Source organism: Ricinus communis, chromosome 5, assembly GCF_019578655.1.
Source record: "Ricinus communis isolate WT05 ecotype wild-type chromosome 5, ASM1957865v1, whole genome shotgun sequence".
NCBI lineage: Eukaryota > Viridiplantae > Streptophyta > Magnoliopsida > Malpighiales > Euphorbiaceae > Ricinus > Ricinus communis.
Window position 1 is genome coordinate 504,644 of NC_063260.1, and position 23,365 is coordinate 528,008.

Consider the following 23,365-nt stretch of genomic DNA (forward strand, 5'->3'; position numbering starts at 1 on the left):
TTAATGCTTTCTGCAGAATATATAATTAAATGGGCACAATTATTGTACTTGATGAACTTTCAGACCTTATCTACCTTCGTTCTTACTGCCAAATATATACATATGTGATGTTACCATACGTTGAAACTCTCAAGTAGTTTTGAGAATTTGAATTCAGAATTTGACGAGTTTTTGATCTTTATCATTTATAAATTTCTCGTTATTTTCTTTTCCTTTTTCTTTTTTAAGAAACGTTTTTCAATGTAAAATGAATTTCAGACCCTACTATGTATTCTCTTTAAGAATTTCAAGAGCGGCCAACTAAAATCTAAATTGAAATTTATTCACTATACAAAATCTTGGAAATATAAACTTTAATTACCGTAATTCTTACATTAATCTGGTATATATATTATAAAGATTAAATAACGAATATATATTTTTATTTATTATGAGTAGTATACATTTATTTAAAATAATAAATATATATTATTTATCTATTAATTTGGTATATAAATAAAAATATGTATTTAAATTGAAAAAGTCTTAAATAGATTCAGTCTATCAACGTAATTCGTATGAATTGTATGATGACGTGTGGTTTTATTTATTAATTATTACATTTTCATTCATTGAATTTTAATTATGAATTATGAATTAATAAATAAATCAACCAATAAAAATATAACCAAACTAAAATGTCCTTGTATGCTTTGTATGGTAATTCTTAGACCCTTTTTTTGCAAGGATGGAATGGTAGGGTTTGTACTATGTAATGTTTTGTAGACCGCAATCGTACATTATTAAAGTGTAAAATATTTGTATACACATGTCATTTTTTTATTACTTGTGATACATATACCATATTTAGGTAAAAGAATTTTAAATTTTAATTTATTTGATTTCAATCATTCAATTTTATTTTTATTTTAACTTAATAATTTTTATTAGTAAAAAATCCAAACGTCGTTAAAATAATCGATAAAAAAATTAATTAAAAGAATATGATGACAAAAACACATAGTTGATATGAAAATTATGAACTTTACAAGATAATCATATTATTATATATGTATATTAATAAATATATATATTTTTGTTTAAATACCTTTAAAATCCACCTTGTTTTTCCTAAAAGAAAAAAAGGGTCCACCTTGTTTAAATTTCTTTCCAGATTAAAATATGTGCAATTTTAATCTAAATGTGATTGAAGGAGGTTATGGACTTTTCACTAAAATTATGATACGTCATATTAAATAGTTTTTATTCATAATTAACGAATAAAATATTATATGTATTAGATCAATATTGTATTTAATAAACAATTCTGTGTATTATAATTATATATCGAATTTGTTCAAAAAAAATTTAGAAAATGAGAACTTGGTGCATGTTTAGTTGTGGGAAATTGAAATAGATTTTCATGGTTTGGTTAATATAATTTTTCAAATTGAGAAATAGAAAAATATTCTCCAAATTTTTATATTTTATACTTAATATGTTTAAATATATTTTTATTTTAAAATATAGAGTTTATTTTTTATTATTTTAGTACATTGTGAATATAACTGTATAATAATCAAATTGCATTACGTTTTAGCAAGTGCTGATATATCAGTTGAAAAAATAATAGTTATTATGTGTCACGTCAGAATCTCTTAACAGTGTTATACAATTTAGTCGTCATTTCCTAACAATGTGTATTAAAGTGATAAAAAATAAAAAAGAAGTAAACTACAAATCATAAAATAAAAATATGTTAAATCACAAAATAACTAAATTAATTTTTTAAAAAAAATATTATTTAATATTTTCTGTTTAGAAAATACATAGTAGATTCTACTATTATTTTAGCTTTTATTTTAATTTTTTATTTTCCTATTTTATAAAATAACAAAATCAAAAAAAAAAAAAGAAACTAAAAATAATATAAAAAATTCACAACTAAACAACTCCTTGAATTTTAGGATCCCTAAGATGTGAAATAGATTAATTATGTGGGATTTTAAATTCGACCTCAAAGAGTGGCCGGCTATTAATCTATTCATCCACTTGGTTACATAGGCACCTATTGGATTCCACGTTGGATGCATTATGTTTCAAAAAAGAAAAAAGAAACATATTTTTATGCTTATTTAGCCATATTATCTGTTTTTCTTTTTTCCAATCTATTTTTCAGATATAATAGAGCAATTATTGCTTGCTAATAAAAAGTAGAACTTAAAAAATAAAAAGTAAAACTTAAAAAATAAAAAGTACCTCTTTTATTTGTAAATTATCTTGTTTGAACTTAAAAAATAAAAAGTACCTCTTCTATTTGTAAATTATTTTGTTTCTATTCTCTTTACTTCTAAGTGATAGGATCTAAAAATAAAAGAAAAATATTTGAAATTGGTGAGTTTAAATCGTGAAATTTATTTTTAAAGTAATTTTATTTTATTATAAGATCTAAATATTAGTATATGGTAGTTGATAATTAGTAGCTTTAGTAAAATTTTATTAATTGTTATTATTTATATGTTAATTAGCTGTTATAGATATAATTTATCTTATTTTTCTTATTTTATAATATTATTTATAAAGATATAAATAAATGAAAATAGTTTATAATAATCAAGAATATTATAATTAATTTAATTTAATTTAATTATATTTATTATTAAGAATATTTATAAAAATTAATTTAAAAATAGAAATTAAAATTTAACTTCAGTATAAATTTGTGGTTGTTTAAATGGCATAATTATAAATATTATATTTATTTAAATATTTATTATAATTGTAAAATATTAATTATTTATCTTAAATTATAAAAATTAATTATATGGGATTAATTTAAGATAAATTATTATTAATAAAGTTTAATAAAAATTATATTATCTAGATAAAAAAAAAAAAGGAACCAAACTAGCTATGCTGATATCAAAATTTTGAAATAAAGCTCGTAAAATCAACAATTGATTGGAGCTAATAAGCTATCAGCTAATAAATTTTAAATCTTATCAAATGGAATTTTATGAAATTATTGAATAATAACAACTATATGCTAGACAAATACCTTTAAACCAAGGTAACCTCAAATGTTCCATAGATAACTTTGATTTTGATGATATATAACAAAATTACATGGTAAATTATATATAACCAATGATTAAGATCGATGATGACTTTGATTTTGATGATATATAACAAAATTACATGATAAATTATACATAACCAATAATTGAGATTGATTTGGAGGTTAGAGAAATTCAATTTTGAAAAGGCAATTTTTGCATACACCAAGTGTTTGTATCACAATAAATAAAAGAGTAACATGTATATATCGCGTTCTATATTTTGGTATTAGATGATTGACACATATTTTATTATTTAAAATCAATAAAATTTATGAGTTTAGTGTATATATGAGGACATACATCAAAACTAGATAAAAAAAAATTATATTTTAAAATTTATAATATTAGAACCAGTTAAAAAGTTTATATACTTCAAGAAATGATTAAAATCATGCATTATGCCAAAAATTAAAAGATTGTAAATAATCAACTTATCTAATTTTAAGTTGTTTCACATTGCCTATTCATTTATAACTAAAACGCTAAAATCAGATTATAGATGAAAACTTTAATTGTTTCTTTATTTTATTTTCTTATTGTTTTTATCAAGACTTTTTCTTTTTTGATTCTTTGAGATCGATGGTGATCCGTTCTCTTTTTTATTTATATTTTTTTTTATCAATAATATAAGTTTTTCATCTCTGTTTATTTTTATTTTTATTATTAAAATTTATTTATTTCTCTTTTCGTAGAGTTTTATATTCTCTTTGTGGAAGTGGAGATTTTGATTATACCTTTTATAAAAGGAGTGTTCTAATTCTTCAAATCAATTGCATAGAGTTTAAACTAGAGTCTAATTCAGCTAAACTAGAGTTTATCCTTAAAATGCATAATGAACTTTATACTTTTTTAATTTTAGTTATAAACTAAGATGGGACCTCTTGATGCACCTCCTAATATCCTACTTTGGTGGGATTATGATTGGTTAACGGCTCTTGTTATTTTAAATTCATTAGATTTAATATTGTCTTAAGCTATTACTGGAGAAACTTGTTTATTAGTAAGATTTATTTTCCTGAGGATATTGATACTGTAATAGGTTGGAGATTCATAAAGCAGGCTCATCCAAACAGCATGTTGCATGTACATAAATAATTTTGAAATATATATACTATTTGCTCAACAAATATACTTGTGAAAAGTTGACCTAAAGTCGTGCTCATCTTACACCTATAAATAAACTAGTTTTGATTGATTTGGTATTGTCTGTCGAAAAAACTTGATTTGTGAAAGTACTCAAAAAACAACAGTGTCTTTGTCTACTTTGTAGGTACATGTCTTATAAATTACTAAAAGTTGCTAGTGAACATACTTCAGTTGAGTTTCGACTCGAGTGGCGAATTCTTTTACTAGATAAAAGACTACGTGGTTAAAGAAGACCATCTATATGGATGCGAGATTGCTGTTAGAATAGAAGCATTGGCCTGTTCCATTTATTAGCTTAACGAGAAATCTAAGGAACCCAATCAAGTTGCTACACTTTACTACTTTCATTGTTCTGAAAAAGACTTGCTTTTTAGGGTAAGGAAATAACTTCACGGCATGCAAGAATACGTTGAAATCTTCATTAAGACAATGGAAGGTGACGTATGCACAGTTGATGAGAGTGAGGGTTGGTTACTGAATGCAGTGGTTATCAAATGTTTAAATGTATCAAATCTAAAAATCGGTGCTATATCAACAAAAACCAATGAACATTCTCAAATTAAATTTCCCTGAAATTCTAGATTCGAAATAAAAGCCAGAATTTATAGCAAAAACTTGAAAGAATTAGATCAAATTGAAAAAATACAAAGTTTAGGTGTTATTTGAGTAATTAGAGTATAGGGAAAAAAAACTTGAAAGCTGCAAGCAAATACAAAATCTCTTCTTATAGTCAGGCCCAAACTGGGATTACAAGCCCAAACATAAGCCACTCAAAAGTGTAAATAATGAAAATCACACAAGGATAGAAAGGTCATCTTAGTGCGACAATAGATGTTTAGTACAGTGTAGGAACTAGGGTTTTAAAACTTCACATCTGAATATAACCCTCGGTTCTGCCTTTTAACGCCTCTCTCTGTGTGTTTCTGCTATCCGTTCAAGAGTAAGCGAAAATAATGGAGAAAACAAAAGGCAGAAAGGAGGAGGTGGTTACTAGAGAGTACACAATCAACCTCCACAAGCGCCTGCATGGCTGGTAAATTTCTGTTTTCTTATAAATTTTTGTTCTTCCATTTTTGCTCTATGATACTGTTGCTTTGAGTGATTTGGTTAAAGATGTTGGAATTTTAGATTCTTGGTCTCAAGTTTGTTAATAATTACTTGTTATTGAATAGGGTAAGAGCAAATAAGAACTGAGTTTATCAATAACGGGTCTTTTGATTAGTTGTTATTAAATAGGGTATAGGAACTGGGTTTATTAATAATGGGTCTTTGGGGAGAAAGATAATCTTTTTGTGGGTTTCTAGAGGAGAGAGATCATTTTCTGTTAGTAATTCATACTGAATAGGGTAAGAGCAAATATGAACTGGGTTTATTTATAATCGTTGATGGAGAAAGATATTATCTAGTTTGTGCTTTTCTCTGGTGATATTACTTTGGTCTTGGTAATAGTTTTTCTTTTTGGAAATGTGGACTCGCATTTGTGCAAATGTTTTGAGGTAGATGTTAATGCGCCGATATTGTGTAAATGTTTTGGAAAACAGCACCTTCAAAAAGAAGGCTCCAAAGGCCATAAAGGAGATAAGGAAGTTTGCTCAGAAGGCTATGGGGACAACTGATGTGAGAGTGGACGTTAAGCTGAATAAGCAAATCTGGAGCAGGGGGATCCGGAGTGTCCCAAGAAGGATTAGGGTTCGCATTGCTCGCAAGAGGAATGATGATGAAGATGCTAAAGAAGAGCTCTACTCTCTTGTCACTGTTGCTGAAATCCCATCAGAAGGCCTCGGAGGCTTGGGCACCAAGATCATTGAAGATGAGGATTAATCCAAATTGTGTTTCTTAATATTTCAAATTACAGGTTAGATTGAAAAAGAAAATGGGAGATTTTGCAAATGTTGAGTGCTTGCAGACAGCTTACTTTTGTTATTTAGATGACTTCTCTCGCCGTTGTTTAAATTTTTCAGGTTTTACCATTTTTGTTTCTGCCATGCTTAAACTTATCTTTTTTGGGTCATAATGTGCTTCTACAGTCATGTTCATTTCATCCCAATAGCGGCTACTTTCAGTGAAAATTGAGTTGTTTTTCTTTGATAGCTGCTTCTGCAACTGCTGTTTGGTATCATACAATTATCAGTTTCAGGAAAATCCATACCACATCATCTACTGTGCCTATCTGTAGCATTTCTCTTTCTCTTTTCTGGAAATTTACCCCCATTCCGCTAATCAATCACAATAGTTAGTTAGTAGCACAAAATTTCCAGTATCTGGAAAATTATCGACTGCGCTTGATTAGTTTTCATGTCTCGCAAGTTTAATAGATATAAGTTATTAATTAATTTATTCATCAAATTAAAAATATTTAATTAGGTACTTTTATATCTAATATAAGCAAAAATGTATAAATTATGTATTCAAATTTCGAGCTTAAATATAATGCAGAGTTTTGACTAGTTTGAGCTTCACTGGTTAATCAAACATCAGTTTATCATTTTAATACATCTTCATTAATAAGATTTTATTGTGTTGAGTTTGATTTTATTTAGTGAGTTTCAAGTAGTTCATGAGCAGTTGGGCTAATTTGCCAAGTGTAAACTCATAAGGGTAAGTAGTAAATTTGAGCTTTAATTTGATAGAGTTGAACCTAAGAGTATTTGGATGGAATTAAGCTAAAGGTTGATAGTATTTTATCTTTAGGTAGAATTGGTTATCCCTACGTGAATAGCTATGGCATGAACGAAGGATGAAAGAGGGACATATCAGCAATTTGGTTGTTCAGTATTAACTAAACGGAACAATGCTCATCCCTCGACATACCCATTTCCATTTTATGAGACAACACAATTATCAGCCCTCCTCCTCACTCCCTACCTTTGCCCTAAAGATAAATATAACCAGCCAGCCTTCCTTCGCCACCCTTTACAATACATAAAATTGAAGACATCCGAGATGATGCAACCACTTGACCATACAGAAAATTTGAATTAAGAAATCAGGACCTACATACATCTGATCATTAATTACTTATCTTCTCTGAAATGATTGGTCTTTGCCTGTGATATCTCTCTTTCTCTCTCTTTTGGGTTTTCAATACAATGATTGGTTTTGTAAAATGACACTCAAATAAATTAACTGTTATATAGTGGAATCCGCATCAAGATAGTAGGCACAATCTTGCAGAGGTCTCAAAGGTTTTACCAAAAATTGCAGATGTTTTGAGGGTGATTCAATATGAAGCACAAATTTCAACAAAGCATTAAGAATCAGGTGGATTTCAATATCCATCTTAGTTGCCATATCCATGAGTACATTATTTCCAGCGCACAAAATGTGGAAATTAATATAAGGGGTAGAAAGGGAAGCTTATCGCCAAGGAGGTAAGGATGCAAGAGCTGACCCCATGTTTCAACAGCCAAAAGACCAACTAAGTAACACTTCCCAATCCTTCCAATATGGATTCCTCCTTCAACTGTGGAGCTTGAAGTTCCCTGAGAACCAAATTGTTCACCTCCTCTCTTTGCAGGTGCGTTCTCTTTAGCTGCAGCATCCTTGGTGAATTGTGCAGAAAAGCAGTACCACATTAGGATAGAGTGTAATAGCAACAACAGCACCTTGATAGGATATTCCTGAGCCTCGTATAGAAGAGGAAATAATGAGTAGCATGACCCTGCATGCATAGGATGTATAGCAAAAAGTCCCATATCAATATATAGAACGCATTATTAAGAATGTATTACTATAGTAGATATGGCAGCAAAACTGATGTTGATGCAAAGAGAAACAAACTGCACTGATGCTAAAAAGTGTTACTTGAGGGTAAATCCTCATCTCACACAAATGAGAAACATCATGCTAGTTATGCAATGAACTTCACCAAGAAAAGAAGAGAAAAAGAACAGAAAGACACAAAAAATATTGTAGCAGAAACAGATGATCTGATTAGCAAAAATCTAAAATTTACGAGTGACTTTCAGCTGTCTTCTAACAGGAATGGCTTAGAAATAAATAAGCACATACCTATAGCAAGTAAGAAGTAATGCCTTGCATCTTCCAAACTGTGTGTTGCAACAATAGCCAATGGGATCACAAAGTGGAGGGATGCTTTCTCATGAACATGCCATCCAAAGACAAAGCCACATGTATAAGCATAAGCAATCCATCTAGCAACCAATCTTGGCTGGGGATTCTTCCAAGCCTTAAGAAGGCAAGGAGATAAGGCAAGCAAGACCATGATGAAGGTTGTCAAGGGAGTGATCTGATCCATGTAGACATATAATATCATGTCTTCCCAACAATTTGATAGTCAAACAAGAACAGAACAACTTAAGTCTCTGTGGCATTGAGTTTAACAACATGCTTTGCATTTTGAATTTTAATAATTCTTTTTCTTTCTGAATCATTACAAACTGGTCCATGTGGCCTGCCTTTGCCAACCTAACAAGGGAGAACTTGAAGAGGATGTATGGCTCGAATCTTTAATTGACTTTTTAGAGAAAACAGGCCTGTCTGAAAGCCAGTCAAGTTATTGGATAAAAGGGCCTTCTTTACGTTTTATTCTCTAAATGAACTTTGGGCATCCTTCAATCAATCATTCATATGGGGAAAGAGGCGGAAGCTAGAATTCCCGGTTATTGGGTCAGCTGGCCATACAAAATTCATAAGAAATAAAAGGAAAAGAAAAGGCATATATTGGACTTGAGATTAATCACAAGGTCCCACTGTCTAACAGTCCAAACGGGAGAAAGAAAAGAGACACTTGATCTTAGAGGATTCACATGTTCAATAGTCGAAACTTAAGGAACTAGCAGCAATTGATTTATTAAGACTAAAATTCTTACTTAGTCATTGGCGAAACCATGTTGTTAAACTCAATGCCAAACTGAGCCTTATATGTCATCAGATCAGAGTCAATTTTCAGCTGCTAATTACACAAGTAAAACCCATTGACCCAACATGAGTTACATTCAACAGAACCAACTTTCCCATAGACATGGCTCAGATGATCAACGATGTCCACATGTAACTATTATTCAAATCAAGAACATGTTGCACGGAGCAGCAAGCCATGAGTGATTTATGAATGATCAAGGTGGAAGCAACAATTTTCTGAACATATTACATAGGAATTACTTTCATAGATATAAGCCATCAAGTTAATTAGCAGAAGTCGTACCAATCTCTTTTGCCTTGATCAATTTTAGTGTGTAAAATTACCTGAGGCAGTACAGCAAAAGGAGATGAATCCCCTACCAGCCCACCAGTAAATGAAGCTGTTGGAGCTTGGATGTTGAATCTGAGTTTTCTGAGAACGATAGCAAGACATTTATCTAACACCATATAAAATACCCAAAAATTTGGAGCCCAGTATGCATGGCAAAGTCCTCTCCCAAAAGGAAACATGCGTCTGACAACTTGCTGTATCTGCAAAGTGTGAATCTCTTCTTATAACATATGGAACTAGTCATCTATACTATGAAGACAGAAAGTGCAGAGCCTAACATAGGAATCTATCTATAAACTCCATCAGGAGAAAATAGCGATGCTTCCTTGACAAAATTAAGTCCCAAACCATTCTGTGGATATTGACTAGGTACTTCCCAGCTCCATTCATGTCACAGATTGCTCAACATATTTATATGCCAGGTGAAAACTCAATATTGTCAAAATGTTTGAGGAAAGGCAGAACCAGGAAACACATAATCAAACATGATACCAAATAATACAATAGAACCCCAAAATTACCCAACTCAATGAAAAAGTTCAAAAACAATTTGACAATAAATCAAGCAAATAAAACTAGGAAGAATTAAACATGAAAAAAAGGAATTGTGATGACACCAATGATTGTATTATGTGGAGTTAAAATCTCACTACTGACTTAAATTTGCAAGTAATTAATTATAGGAAGCATGATATACCTGGCCATAATACAAAAATGGACCATATGCCACTGCAAAAACCACCACAACAACTGCCCCCATTGCAGAAAACCGCCTGAAACCCATGGAGATACCTTTCCAGCAATAATGCCTCAACAAGTACACAAAATAAACTGGCGCAGCCACTGCAAACAAGTGCTTAAAACACAATAAAACTGAAAAAAAGAAGCCACCCATCAAATCTCTCCCTTCTTGCAAGTAGGAAATGGACAGCATCAAGAGCCCTAGCAAAAAACCATTGTACTGAAAATGCATATGGTCCACCATTATAAGCCCTGGTGACCAAACCACCAATACCCACATCAAAATTCTCTTTCTTGACTCTAGATTTTTAGTCAATCTATAAATCCCATATAGAAGACATAAGTCTGAGATGATCACACTGATTCTTTGGAAGTAGATTACTGTGTTTGATTTATAATTGAGGCCTCTGTAGATGTCAACCATTTGAGGGTCAATGAACTGGGCAAAGAGGGAGAGAATATATTCGTAATAGGCAAAGAAAGGAGGGTAATCAAGAGTCCAGGGGCTGGTCTCGTCAAAGTACCATTGAGAGAGAGGGAGGGAGTGAGTTAATGCAAGCCAATGCCGATGTACCTCAAAGTCTGTGCTGTGGTATGATGGGATCAATACGAGCTTTATGCATGCTGCTAAGCTAAAGAACCAAAAAAGCTGCTGTATGATGGCGGATCTGGCATGCATCTGGAGTGTTTGGCATTCCATGGTAGAAGCTGTCAGCTAAGGGAGAAAGTGTGGATGGCCCAAAACCAGCAAATGGCCTGTGTACCTTTGAGTAGGATTTTACCCGTTACATGCAGGTTACACCAATATTTGAATCCAATAACTGCTTGCTGATGTTATAAAAGTCAAAGCCAGTTCTTTTCAAAAAATTTAATAAACTGAGTTAAGAAGTGCGGAAGAACTTTTGTTTGCTTCAAATATTCCTTCTCTGCATCAAGAACTGACATAACATATGCTAGATGAATCAGAAAGTGACATAAAATATCAGATAACAAAACATCCAAGAAATGAAATTGTTGGCTGCAGAGAAAGCAAAAGAACACACACACACACACAAAAAAAAAAAGGATTTCTATACTCAACTCCAAAGTCGTCGTCATCCTCCTTATTGGAGAATCCAAGGTCTTAGCTTCAAACTCTAGTTCACCCACTAGTTATTTCTACTATAATAAATACGTCAAATAGAAAAAGAATCCTCAAGAGCGAGAGAAATACAAATACAAATATGTTGTTCCTTGTTTGTTTTCGACAGAGCTTTGGAGTAGCAGATGATCCATTATATGACCTTGAACTAACATTAGAATCTAAATACATAAGTCTTATGAACTTAAAAAGAAACCACACGAAATTTTGACAAATAGGCTCATTCCAGCATAAGAGCAAACGTCTAGAGTGCTTAAGCAACGAAAAACAAAAAACAAAAAACCCAAAACACCAACCTTTGAAAGGGAAACAGTTTCGTCCATACCTGAGTTTAAATGGAGAATCTCAGTTGTACACTGAATGCAAATGTCGAACTGATGATCAAGGCTGTTATAGATCAGATATGAATTGAATCAGGCTGTCATTCAACTTTACGATTCTTTGATTGAAAGGAAATTATTTACAAAATTAAAAACAGAATGATTTAAAATGTGAATCAATTAAAAGAAATAAGAACTGCATTAATGGGTGAAGGTCACTCGTTAAAATTTCAAAATTTGATAAAAGCAGAAAGCAGTAAAATGTACGAGTCTATGGATTGGTTAGTTATGGGTTTCAACAGCCCTAAATTGCTGATTCATCCAATAAATGACAAAACGGTGAGTTTTAGCTTAAAATCAAAAGGGTGAGTTAATATTTTATAATTAGGAATTATGCGAAAAATAACAAATATCACTTATTTAGCTTAGTAACAGCTTCTCACATATTCTATTAAAAAAAATTTGAAAAAAAATCGTTTATAAATTCACTAGAATATTAGTTGTCTGATTATTATTTTAATTAATAATATTTTTAACTTAAAATTTTTTATTTAAATTTTATTTATAAATATTTACAGTCGACTTTTCATTTATAAAATTTAATAAACTAATAATTTTGTTAGCTAATAAATCTTTTTAAAAAAAGTGATTTTATTTCATATTAAATAATTAAAAATTCTATTAATTATTAATAATCAGAAGAGACATTTCAAAGAGGGTTATAATATGAGCAAGTAAAAATAACTCTATGTTGAAAAATATCCAAGATTCATTTATATATTGTATCACTTACTAAACTGAAATTTAAATTTATTTTTATATAATAATTTTATTAATTTTAATCCTATGTGATACATTATACTTAGTACATTAATCAATAACTATTTTAAAATTTTTAATCATACAAACTTAATAAATAATTAATTATTAAAGAATTGGTTGCGTGTTATGTATATAAAATAAAATTAATATAAAAATAAAATGTATAATTGATTGTTATATGAAATGAGAAAATTTAGTTTTAAAAAGACACATATAACATATTAAATACAATAAGTTGAAATTGTATACACCAAGTAAGAGCAAGTACGGCTCGATTAATCCGAGTGTGCTTGAAAGAAGAATCTTGACCGTTCGATTTTATTTTATTTTTGATTTTGCTAAACCCTAACACCGCGTATTCCAGCTTTGCAGCTTCTGCACATGGCGTCCGGCGGTCTTAAGTGAGGGGAAAGTAGGCAAAAGGCACACGAGGTTGAAATGGATTAAAGGCAAAGCAAAGTCCATTATCATTGAACTATTTATGCATTCCTTCCACGTTCCCAAAACTAAGGCACAATGCTTTTCTTCTCCTTTATGTTTTGTTCTGTTGGCTTAGAGCCGCTTACGTTTATTAAAAAAATTATAAATAAAAAAAGCGAAACGTAAATTTAAAATTTATTCAAATTAAAATATATATCTATTATCATATATATTAAAAATTAAAAATTAATTAGAAATTTAAAAGTAAATAGATTATGATTTTGGCTAAAAACAAAATGAAATTTCTTTTTGACAAAGCAATAACTTCATAAGATTCTCATTTAACAATAATTTACCTATAACTTGGTTCTAAGTAAAAGAAGTCAATCTAAGACCACCAAATTCAACAACCATAATAATAGCATATTTAAAATAATTTTTTTTCAAAAAAAGTAAATTCAATAATTTTTAAAATAAAATATAAGCAATTTTCTAGATATTAAAATCTAAATCTCGCCAAATTAAAAAGAAAAATTATCACATTGGTTTGCTTCAAAATATAATTTATTACTTTCATGACCCTAATTTTCCTTTTCAATATGAGTTGTTATAATTAACTTATTAATTTGTTTAATCTCTTATTTCTTAATAAATACAATAAATTTATATAATATAGTTGGAATAAGTTTTACGATTTATGACAATATCATAAGATAACGGTCATGACATAAGATTCATTTACCATGAAGTCGAAGCTTAAAGCCTTTAAAGCTAAGCCGGCGCGTCGAATGTGGCGGCATAGAAATCCATATCCGCATATTTGTCTGTGCATGAACTTTGAAGAAAACGCAGATAATTCTATTTAAAATACTCTTACTGCATATGATTATTACCAACCCAAGCTGTCGTTTTGCATTGCAAGAAATTGCGTAGATGCTTCTTCAATGAGCTACTGCCTCTCTCTCTCTCTCTCTCTCTATCTCTTTTCTAGCTACTTTTATAAATTTGAGAACAAAATAGGAAAAGGGTTTTCTTTGGATTTGAAGTTGAGTTTGTGGGATTATGAGAATTTGTAGTGTGAAAACTGGTTGCAGTCTTGGAATCAGCTTTTAAAGAGAAAGGCAAAGTAGGGATGTCGTTGTTTCTTTATTGTTAGTTAAAGACAGTTACTGTACAGAGAATAACTGAAGGAGAAAGAAGCTGATCACTAAAAGATCCAAGCTAGCGGCAAGTAAGTATCAATTCCAGTCCCTTTTCTTCTTCTTTTTCATATAAAAAGTTTATTTTGCATGATAATTATCCTCTGTGTCAACTGTTTTTGGCTTTGGGAATTAAACATGACATGTCCAATTGGGTATGTTTCATTATTGTAATTGAATTGGGTATCCTGCATTGCTTGGAACAGATCATGTGCAATAATTGAATTCCTGCAAAAATCATGTCAATTTTGGTATGATTTCATTTCTTTCAAAATGCCTTTTTAAAAGAAATGAATTCTAGCAACTCTGGACTTTCCAAACATGAGAATCGACTAAATAGAATTCAATTCTTGCATTTTTAGATTTTCCAAACAAGGTGGAAATGTATGTTTAAAAGCTTTTTTTTTTTTGCTTCCTATAATTTAAGATTCCTTAATGGCATTTTTGCAGGGAAATGGCAACTTTGGTGGAGCCTCCTAATGGAATTAGGCAGCAAGGGAAACATTACTACACAATGTGGCAAACTTTGTTTGAGATTGATACAAAGTATGTTCCCATCAAGCCAATAGGTAGAGGAGCTTATGGTGTAGTTTGCTCTTCCATCAATAGGGAAACCAATGAGAAAGTTGCGATCAAGAAAATTAATAATGTGTTTGAGAACAAGATTGATGCTTTAAGGACTCTTAGAGAGTTGAAACTTCTTAGGCATATTCGGCATGAGAATGTTATTGCTTTGAAGGATGTTATGATGCCTATTCATCGGACGAGTTTCAAGGATGTCTACATGGTTTATGAACTCATGGATACAGATTTGCATCAGATTATCAAATCCTCACAACCGCTTTCTAATGATCACTGCAAATATTTCTTATTTCAGGTATGCTAGTTCAATGGATGGAATGTGTTTCCAATAGAATTTCAATTTGCATATTATGCGCATCTGATCTATTATTTCAGAAAAATCTTTGTATTTGCTATATGATTTATATTGTCATCAATGATGCTATCAGTATGGGATTTTCTTTTGTCATTAGATGAAACTCTAAATTTTAAGTCTTGTATTTGATATGTTTTTGAAACTAAAAAAGGATCTTTTTAGATGGAAAATGTTGCATCTTAACCTAGCTTCTTATCTTAAGCTGAAATGCATGCTTTCACTGAGTTTCACATACACAACTACTATGCACAGATACGTGTAATATGAGTGACCTTATACAATGTAATTTTAGTTGGTGTCTTGTCACCATTAATGAGACATATTACAGCTTTTTTCTTTTGTTCTTTTTATTAGGATAGTCAGTCATAAAATTTAGCTAGAACACGAATCTTTCTTTTGTATTGCTGATTGTTTGTTTGTTTGTGTTCACTCGAAATGTTTGAGTTTTTGTTTCTTTTCGTAAATCTCATGTTCATTTCCTCATTCTATGTTTTGACAACCAGATGAATTGTGAATGCTCAAAGGATTTTCAGTATAATCTATAGGGGAAGTCATAAAATTGTAACTAGGTTCACTAATCTTCTGATAACATGAGACAAAAGCAACAAAGCAAGCAAAATCAGTGCCAATGTTCTCTGCTGTAGAGCTCTGGGATTCAGCTATGTTCACAATCAGAGTGCCGGATTAGAATGCAAGGATGTGCCCTTCAAGGGCCAGTTCTGATATTCTTGTTATCCTTTGTCTGCAAGTGATAAATGCCCTTTCATTCCCTCTTCTGGCTTCCTTCCGAGTGCAGTTAACTGAATTTTATCTAGTGTGAATGGACTGAGTTGCAAAATGATTACCACAATCAAGAAAATACTGGGCTAATTACAAAGAAGTTAAAGACTATGCTACTATTGGCCATAGTCATTAGATTCAGCAAATGCCATGCATCCTATTTTAAGCAAGTAGTGATAAATATAAACTGTGCTTGAAACAATGTTGGTCTATGCAGTAACACTAAACTTAGTTAAAGATTAAATGCATTGTATGCCTAACACTGTAATTGTTGCATGTTCGGCTGCTCTCGTTTTTAGTTTTTATTTCTTTTCTTGCTAGTGACTTATCTTTATCAATTATTACAGTTGCTAAGGGGGCTAAATTATCTTCACTCAGCAAACATTCTCCATCGTGACTTGAAGCCAGGAAATCTTCTTGTCAATGCTAACTGTGACTTAAAGATATGTGATTTTGGGTTGGCAAGAACCAGCAGAGGCAATGAACAATTCATGACTGAATATGTTGTAACCCGCTGGTATCGTGCGCCTGAGCTCCTCCTCTGCTGTGACAATTATGGTACATCCATTGATATCTGGTCTGTGGGATGCATCTTTGCTGAAATTCTTGGCCGCAAACCCATCTTCCCTGGAACAGAGTGCCTTAATCAGCTTAAGCTGATCATCAATGTTCTTGGCAGTCAACAAGATGCCGATATTGAGTTCATCGATAACCCCAAAGCTAGGAGATACATCAAAACTCTTCCTTACTCTAGGGGAACTCATTTTTCCCACTTATACCCACAGGCTGATCCTTTAGCTATAGACTTGCTGCAAAGGATGTTGGTGTTCGATCCATCTAAGAGAATTACTGTTACAGAAGCACTTCTTCATCCTTATATGAAAGGGCTGTACGACCCAAGATGCAACCCACCTGCACAGTTCCCAATCAATATTGACATAGATGAGAACCTGGGGGAACATATGATCAGGGAAATGATGTGGAATGAGATGCTTCATTACCATCCCAACTTGATGTCGATCGATGCATAGGTAATGCTCCAAAAGCTTTGATAGGTTTCCGTGCTGTATCATTTTCTGGAACTAGTCTTATCCTTTCACATGGAAGAAGGGTATTGAAATTTACCTGATATGCTTAGCAATTGTATCAAGATTTTGTTTTGACATTTTCTTTTATTAGCTTGTGTTTCCTTCAGAGGATGCGGTCTCCTTTAACTCGTAAATAGGTTTTGCTGCAACTTGTAGTCTGCAAATCTACATCTGTACACATCTTTCAGTGCCAAGTTAAGTTGAAGAAATGCAAGTTGACAAAAAATTTAGAATTGTTTCTTAAGGTATGAAGATAATTTAGAAAGAAATAATTTAATCAATGCTTATATTCTCTTTTCGAGAGGGTTTATGGCTAACTTGACCATCGAAGGATCGTTGTTCAAAAGTCCAATGTTCATCTGCTTTCTGTTCATGTTGCAGGCTCGCTCATTCAACCATAATTTAGCATGCGGTCGAAGGATTCATCAATTGGCGCCTTTTCCAGGAAAACGTTTTCCATTCTCGTAAAATTTTTGTTGAAAGATCCTAGAAAGCGCCATTTCAAAAATCCTTGATTCCTTAAACCATGGCTACCTGGAAGAACCCAGACAATAAATACCCAACATGTAAGATTGCCCTCCACCACCGTCGATGCTCTCTTAATATCCAAATATCTATTACTCACCCATTGCCCAACTCCACTACCTTATCAGGATTAACAGCCACCTTCACCAATAATCAAATGCCAAGAAGTAGGAACTATACCATGGTATTAACTGCCAATACCATTGCCATTTAATACTTTGCTACCTTCATATCAAGAAGCACTAATATAAGAGTTAGATGTAAGTTTCAACCAAATCCAAACTAAACTTAGTTTCCCATTGGATAATTAATAATTTTATTATTTAATAATTTTTTAATTCACTGAGTATATTAATTATAAGAGTATCTATTGTATAATTGAGTTCGATAGACTCTTGGTAAAGGTGCTAAAGATTTTTAAAAAGCTTTACTCAAAGTTAGACTGAGATTTATCACTCTGAATTGACTTGAATTTGACTACTCATTTATTTGAGGTTTAACTCAAAATGGTAAACTAAGGTATGACTGAAGGTGTAGAGTGATTGAGTTGGGTTACTACAAAAAGAACAATGTTTAACGACTGCAAAGCCATTATTGAATGCACAAAACCGTTGCTAAGAATTAATAATTATGGCATAAGGGTGATGGTTGTTTATCATTAATAGGCGGTTTAGTTCACGGATTCATAATCCTTAAAATTAAACTTAATTCTAAACTTAGTTAAGGTAAAGAATTGCTTATAATAAACATGGTTTAGTACAAATATATTAATCTATCTTATTAATTAATCATATTTCTATAATTTTATATTTGGCAGGATTGTTTAATTAAATAAATAAATTGTTATAGTAATCAAATTACTAAAACACCATTTGTTCTATATATAAAACTTATAACCCTTAATTGTTCTTTGTTTCTTTCACTCAAAACATCTTCTAAATTTGTTCATTTTATCTACGTCAACTTTTGGCTTAAACTATTTTTTTTGCTACCGATTTAAGCATAGATAATTGTGAAAAAGATTAAAAAATTAAAATCATTTTAGAAAAATAAAACTCAAGATTATTTTAAAGATCAAAATTTTATTAATTATGGATTAGTAATCACACTGGATATGGCTTACTAAATATATATAAAAATTTAATTTTATATAAGATTTATCTCATAGGATAGCTAAGTCATTGAGATTGTTAAGTCTAACATTTATCATATATACCAAATATAGTATTACTTATCAATACTATTGCTTAGTTAAGCAATTTTATATATCAGACGGACTGTATAAGTGTATTATCGTAACAAATCTAATGACCGACAAATGTCACTTGTTAGATTTAGCGACCACATTCAGCCATTAGTTAAAGAGAAAAATCCATCGCAAAAATGTAGCCCTTTTTTGTCGTCATCACATATATTGGCGACAGACGGTTATTAATAAATCATCGTTATTTAAGAGGTGATAGCGACAGTTGTCATCGCTAAGGCAGGTCATAAATTATTTTTAAATATAATATTAATTAAATTTTTCATTGTTACGTTGTTGCCAAATTTAAATTAAAAAAAAATTATTTTTAAAATTTTTTGCTAATCCATCAATAAAAGCTGGTCTTTAAATTTTTTAATACTTTAGTAATAATAATTTTTATTATTATAAAAGAGAAACTAAACAAGAGCAATAAATTTGAAAAAAGAAAATGTAAAATACTACTAATATATAAAAAAATATACAAAAAGTATAGAAGAAAGTTTGGAGATACAAATAATGTACTAAACAGTTATAAAGTACAAAAACAAAGTCTAATCCGATTCAATCTCACAGTTTTTGTCATGATGATGTGCATCAGTAGTAGAACTGAACATTCGTACCATATGTACCGCCGTCCTCTCCGATCTGCTATTCATGTGTCATACTCCTGGTACAGTTGCGCTCGGAATTTCCACCTCAGGCTTTCCTATCAATTAATGCAGAGGAACTTGCAGATCTGTGTGACATCGCGAAAGCTCGTGCCTCTATGCTGAAGCCGTATATCCGGTGTTACTTTTCTTTACTGACAACATCTACAAGAATCTGAGAAATCCACCAGTGGAGGATCGGACAAATCTCACTCGGCTGAAACAAGAACAATTTCCCGTTCCTCAACAGACTTCTAATAACAAATAAAAGAAAATTTGAACACATTTAATATGGGTATTATTAAAAGAATTCAAGTACGAATAATACACTTACAACAATCTTATGCGACTTGCACCTTTAGGCAAGGTAACATCTTCTTTTATCAATTATTATATTTTAATTTATTTAAAAATTAAAAGTAAATATATATTTACTAACACTTTGTTTATGGATTATCTGAATCCAACATGAATATAAGCCATATATTCGTTTCTTTTTGTTTTTTTCAATTTGTTCAACTGATTTTGTGACTTGAACTCAATTTAATTTTTTTAAATTTATAAATATTTAAATTCAAATTTTTATATATTTAATTTAAAATAATAAGAGTATACGTTATACATTCTCTGAAGAAAATAAATATAATAAATTAATTTATTTAAATTGAAAAATATAATATTATTATTAAAATAAATATTCTTATTTGTTCGATCCTTACTATTTTTTTACTTTTTATAATGATAATAAAAAAATGACTATGATGATGGTGATGGTGCCGGTGCTGGTAGCAATAAAGATGGCAAAGATCAGAACAGCTATGACAAAAATAATAATAATAATAATAACTACTTATAATTTAATTATATTATTATCTAAACATCAAGAGAGCCTTTAAAATTATAATAAATTTTTATTTATTAAAAAATAATTATTCTTATCTCTCTTTTTTCAAAATATAATTTATACGAGGTAAATAAAAAAGTGAGATTAATAAATTTATAAATAAAAAAATAAAAAAATTTAACTTGAGTAACAAGTGGGGTGACCAAATTCAACTTAATTCTTTTTGTTTACCCATCCACTAAGGAAATCAAAGGCCTTTCTTATTTTCTTTTTTTATTATAAGCAAATCCTTTTCCTACTTTTGTAGTGGACTACAAGTAAGCTAAAGTACAAATACCCACTGGTTTCGAAAGAGTCAAAGGCAGTAAGCTACGAAACCTCCGACTCCATTAATGTGACTTTGAGAATCTTTCCATTGAAAAGGAAAATAAAAAACTTCTGAGAAAAAAAATGTAATTCAATCATAATCACATGATTTTAAAAAAATATATAATCAGATTTAGGGAGGTCGAAATTAGCAAGCTCCAGTAGATTTATTCATTATTTATTTAATAATCGCGTTTTTTTATTTTTATTTGATTTGATTATATTTTATAATTTTTTTTAGATAATTATTATTTTTTTATTTATAGTCTTGTGTTCTTTTTATTAGTTTGATATTTGTTGTGTTTATAATCTAATTATTATAAGCAAATTTGATAGACATAAGAGGGATATTTAGCAAGTAAGATCTTTGTTACTCAATTAAATTATTGTAAAATATAATTTTATATATAATATAAATGAATTTGAATATATTAAGGTTGACAGTATTAATTAATTTTGGAATAGATATAGCCAGTGAAATTAAATATTTAAATGGAATTGGCACTTGTTTGGATTTTAAATTTTTAAAGGGTTAGTTTGAATACCTTTCAATGTGTATTTTATTTATTGCTATTCTTATAAAAATGCAAATTAGCCGTGCGTAGCTTAGTTTTTAAATTTTTATTGCTAGCATAAAATTAATTCAATTTGAGTTTAAATTTTTGTTATATTTTAGAGTTCCATTTTGTATCGTTTCAATTTTAATAAGCTTAAACTTGATTCGAACTTAACTTGTAATTAACTTGATATGTTATTTATATGAGTTTCAAGCTCGATTTATATATACACTTAAATTCAAATTCGTTATATAAGCTCGAGCTTATAAAATATATAATTATAAAATTTAAAATTATAAATAAATTATATATAAGTGAAATATATATTTAAAACTCAAAACCTAAGTAATTATATCAAATTTTCTATAAAAATTAAAAATTCAACAAACTTGATAGTAACAAATAAATAATAATAATAATAATAATAGCAAATTAAAATACAACAAATTCTATAGTTTTGAATTGACGCAGAATTTCCAAGTCCGAAAACTTTCAAGAACATGTAACAAAACAAATTTTTGAAAAGTTAAACTCTTGAATATTTCTATTATCCCATAAAAATAATAATAATTAATAATTTAAATTTATATATATATATAAATGTAATTAATATATAAAGTTTATTTTTCTTTTGCTTTTTAAATGAAACAGCCAACCATGCATAGATTTCGTTGCTAAATAAAGCGTAATATTATACATTAAATTTGGTGATGAATTTGCAAGAGAATTTAAAAAAAGAAAATAATATTGTCACTAAAATATATGTCTTGTCATGTATTAGCTTAATTCATTGAAAAGAAAAGATCAAATATCGAAAGAGCAAAGATTAACAAGTTGAGATACTTCTGGTGTAATTTTAACCTTTTTTTCCTTTAAGAATGGAAACCAGCTGCGGGATTTCTTTATCAGATATACGTTTCCTTTTTCATCAAAGTAATTTTCACAATGGCCATTTTCGGGTCTATATATAATCCATGACCAGTACCCACAGAAACCTCTTCTCCTTCTTATCATCATCTCTTTCTCAGAACTTTTTAGAGACTCCCCTTTTATTGTCCAAAACCTCTGTTCTTATATTTGTATCCATCTCTTCTATCTCACAAGACTTGGCTTTCTCTTTCTCTCTATCTCTGTGTGTGTGTGTTTGTTTTGATTCTTTCTTTGTTTCATTTTACTTTGATATATATATATATATTTGGATGCTAAACATCTTGTTCTTGATCTTTGAGACCCATGTCTCCTGTAGTAAGTGAAATCCTCCTTTCTGGGTTTATGATAAACTCCACTCTCAGGCGCAGGACACATCTTGTTCAATCTTTCTCTGTTGTCTTTCTCTACTGGTTCTACGTGTTCTCATGAACTCTCAGCTATAATTACACCACCTGATTCATCTTCACACTAATTAGTTTTCTGGGTCCTTTTCCAATTACAGAAGTTCTATTTTTTTGTATCTTCAATTTCATTGCTAAATAGAAAAAATTTCATGGCCACTTCTAGTGGGGCATCTTCAGGTTCAAGCAGTTTGCTGCCGAACTCGAGCTCCGAGGACGATTTGCAGCAGCAGAAGCAGATCATGGATCAGAGAAAAAGGAAAAGAATGGTATCCAACCGGGAATCGGCCCATAGATCGAGGATGAGGAAGCAGAAACACATGGATGATCTCATGGTGCAACTAGGTCAACTCAAGAAGGAAAGCATTGAGATTTTCAGCAGCTTCAACATCACCTCTCAACTCTACTTGAATCTCGAGGGTGAAAACTCAGTTCTCAGGGCTCAAGTTACTGAACTCACTAACAGATTGGACTCTCTAAGTGAGATCATTAACTATATGAACTTGAGCAATGGGTTCTTTGAAGGTGGTGATCATGGTCAGATGATTGATGATTATTTTTTTCATGCGAATCAAAATCAACCCATCATGGACATGGCCATGTACTAATTTTCTTTTTTTCTTGTTCATGTGGGAATATTCTGCTTTTGTTGGTGGCTTTAGCAGTTTGGTTTATTAATAATAAAACCTTATTGATAAGGTTTTGGTTTAGTTGGTCCAATTTAAAAAAGAATATTGTTGGGCATTGGTTTTGCTTTGCAAGGACATCTTTGTAAAATGTTTCTTTTTTAATTATGAATAAAATTGCTTATTAGTACACCTTTTATGAATTTCTAATCTATCTATTTATGTCTCTCTATATATTTTATATAATATGAGACATAGAGATCTTTTAATAAATAAATAAAATTATTTAACCTATATATTTATTTTTATAATAATT

General features: G+C 30.3%; 4 protein-coding genes and 1 long non-coding RNA gene across 8 annotated transcripts; 3 read left to right on the forward strand and 2 right to left on the reverse strand.

Annotated features, from left to right (window-relative positions):
• The first annotated feature begins 5,073 nt into the window (after positions 1-5,073).
• On the forward strand, positions 5,074-6,334 carry LOC8279138 (60S ribosomal protein L31). Its single transcript, XM_002521478.2, has 2 exons — positions 5,074-5,277; positions 5,786-6,334. The coding sequence occupies exons 1-2, from the start codon at positions 5,198-5,200 to the stop codon at positions 6,063-6,065; spliced, it is 360 nt and encodes a 119-aa protein (XP_002521524.1). The 5' UTR covers positions 5,074-5,197; the 3' UTR covers positions 6,066-6,334.
• A 1,147-nt stretch (positions 6,335-7,481) lies between these two features.
• LOC8279137 (probable dolichyl pyrophosphate Glc1Man9GlcNAc2 alpha-1,3-glucosyltransferase) lies at positions 7,482-11,965 on the reverse strand. 3 transcript variants are annotated; one of them, XM_015720798.3, is made up of 5 exons: positions 11,667-11,961; positions 10,157-11,138; positions 9,453-9,659; positions 8,256-8,493; positions 7,482-7,905 (listed from the first exon to the last, which is right to left on the reverse strand). In XM_015720798.3, the coding sequence occupies exons 2-5, from the start codon at positions 10,898-10,900 to the stop codon at positions 7,502-7,504; spliced, it is 1,593 nt and encodes a 530-aa protein (XP_015576284.1). In that variant the 5' UTR covers positions 10,901-11,138; positions 11,667-11,961; the 3' UTR covers positions 7,482-7,501. The 3 variants fall into 3 exon arrangements, with proteins under 3 accessions (XP_015576284.1, XP_048230130.1, XP_048230131.1); XM_048374174.1 differs by having other exon boundaries at positions 7,610-7,864; positions 11,667-11,964; XM_048374173.1 differs by lacking the exon at positions 8,256-8,493 and having other exon boundaries at positions 7,482-7,864; positions 11,667-11,965.
• Positions 11,966-13,709: 1,744 nt separating this feature from the next.
• On the forward strand, positions 13,710-17,790 carry LOC8279136 (mitogen-activated protein kinase 7). Of its 2 annotated transcripts, none has more exons than XM_002521476.4 (4): positions 13,710-14,134; positions 14,553-14,979; positions 16,167-16,850; positions 17,289-17,790. In XM_002521476.4, the coding sequence occupies exons 2-3, from the start codon at positions 14,557-14,559 to the stop codon at positions 16,848-16,850; spliced, it is 1,107 nt and encodes a 368-aa protein (XP_002521522.2). In that variant the 5' UTR covers positions 13,710-14,134; positions 14,553-14,556; the 3' UTR covers positions 17,289-17,790. The 2 variants fall into 2 exon arrangements, with proteins under 2 accessions (XP_002521522.2, XP_025013551.2); XM_025157783.2 differs by lacking the exon at positions 17,289-17,790 and adding an exon at positions 16,999-17,145 and having other exon boundaries at positions 13,711-14,134.
• Positions 17,791-19,112: 1,322 nt separating this feature from the next.
• Positions 19,113-19,731, reverse strand: LOC125370150. Its single transcript, XR_007216050.1, has 2 exons — positions 19,660-19,731; positions 19,113-19,579 (listed from the first exon to the last, which is right to left on the reverse strand). It is a non-coding gene; the product is annotated as an uncharacterized LOC125370150 (long non-coding RNA).
• A 2,237-nt stretch (positions 19,732-21,968) lies between these two features.
• On the forward strand, positions 21,969-23,241 carry LOC8279135 (bZIP transcription factor 44). The gene has a single exon (XM_002521475.4). The coding sequence runs from the start codon at positions 22,576-22,578 to the stop codon at positions 23,029-23,031; it is 456 nt and encodes a 151-aa protein (XP_002521521.1). The 5' UTR covers positions 21,969-22,575; the 3' UTR covers positions 23,032-23,241.
• The last annotated feature ends 124 nt before the right edge of the window (positions 23,242-23,365 follow it).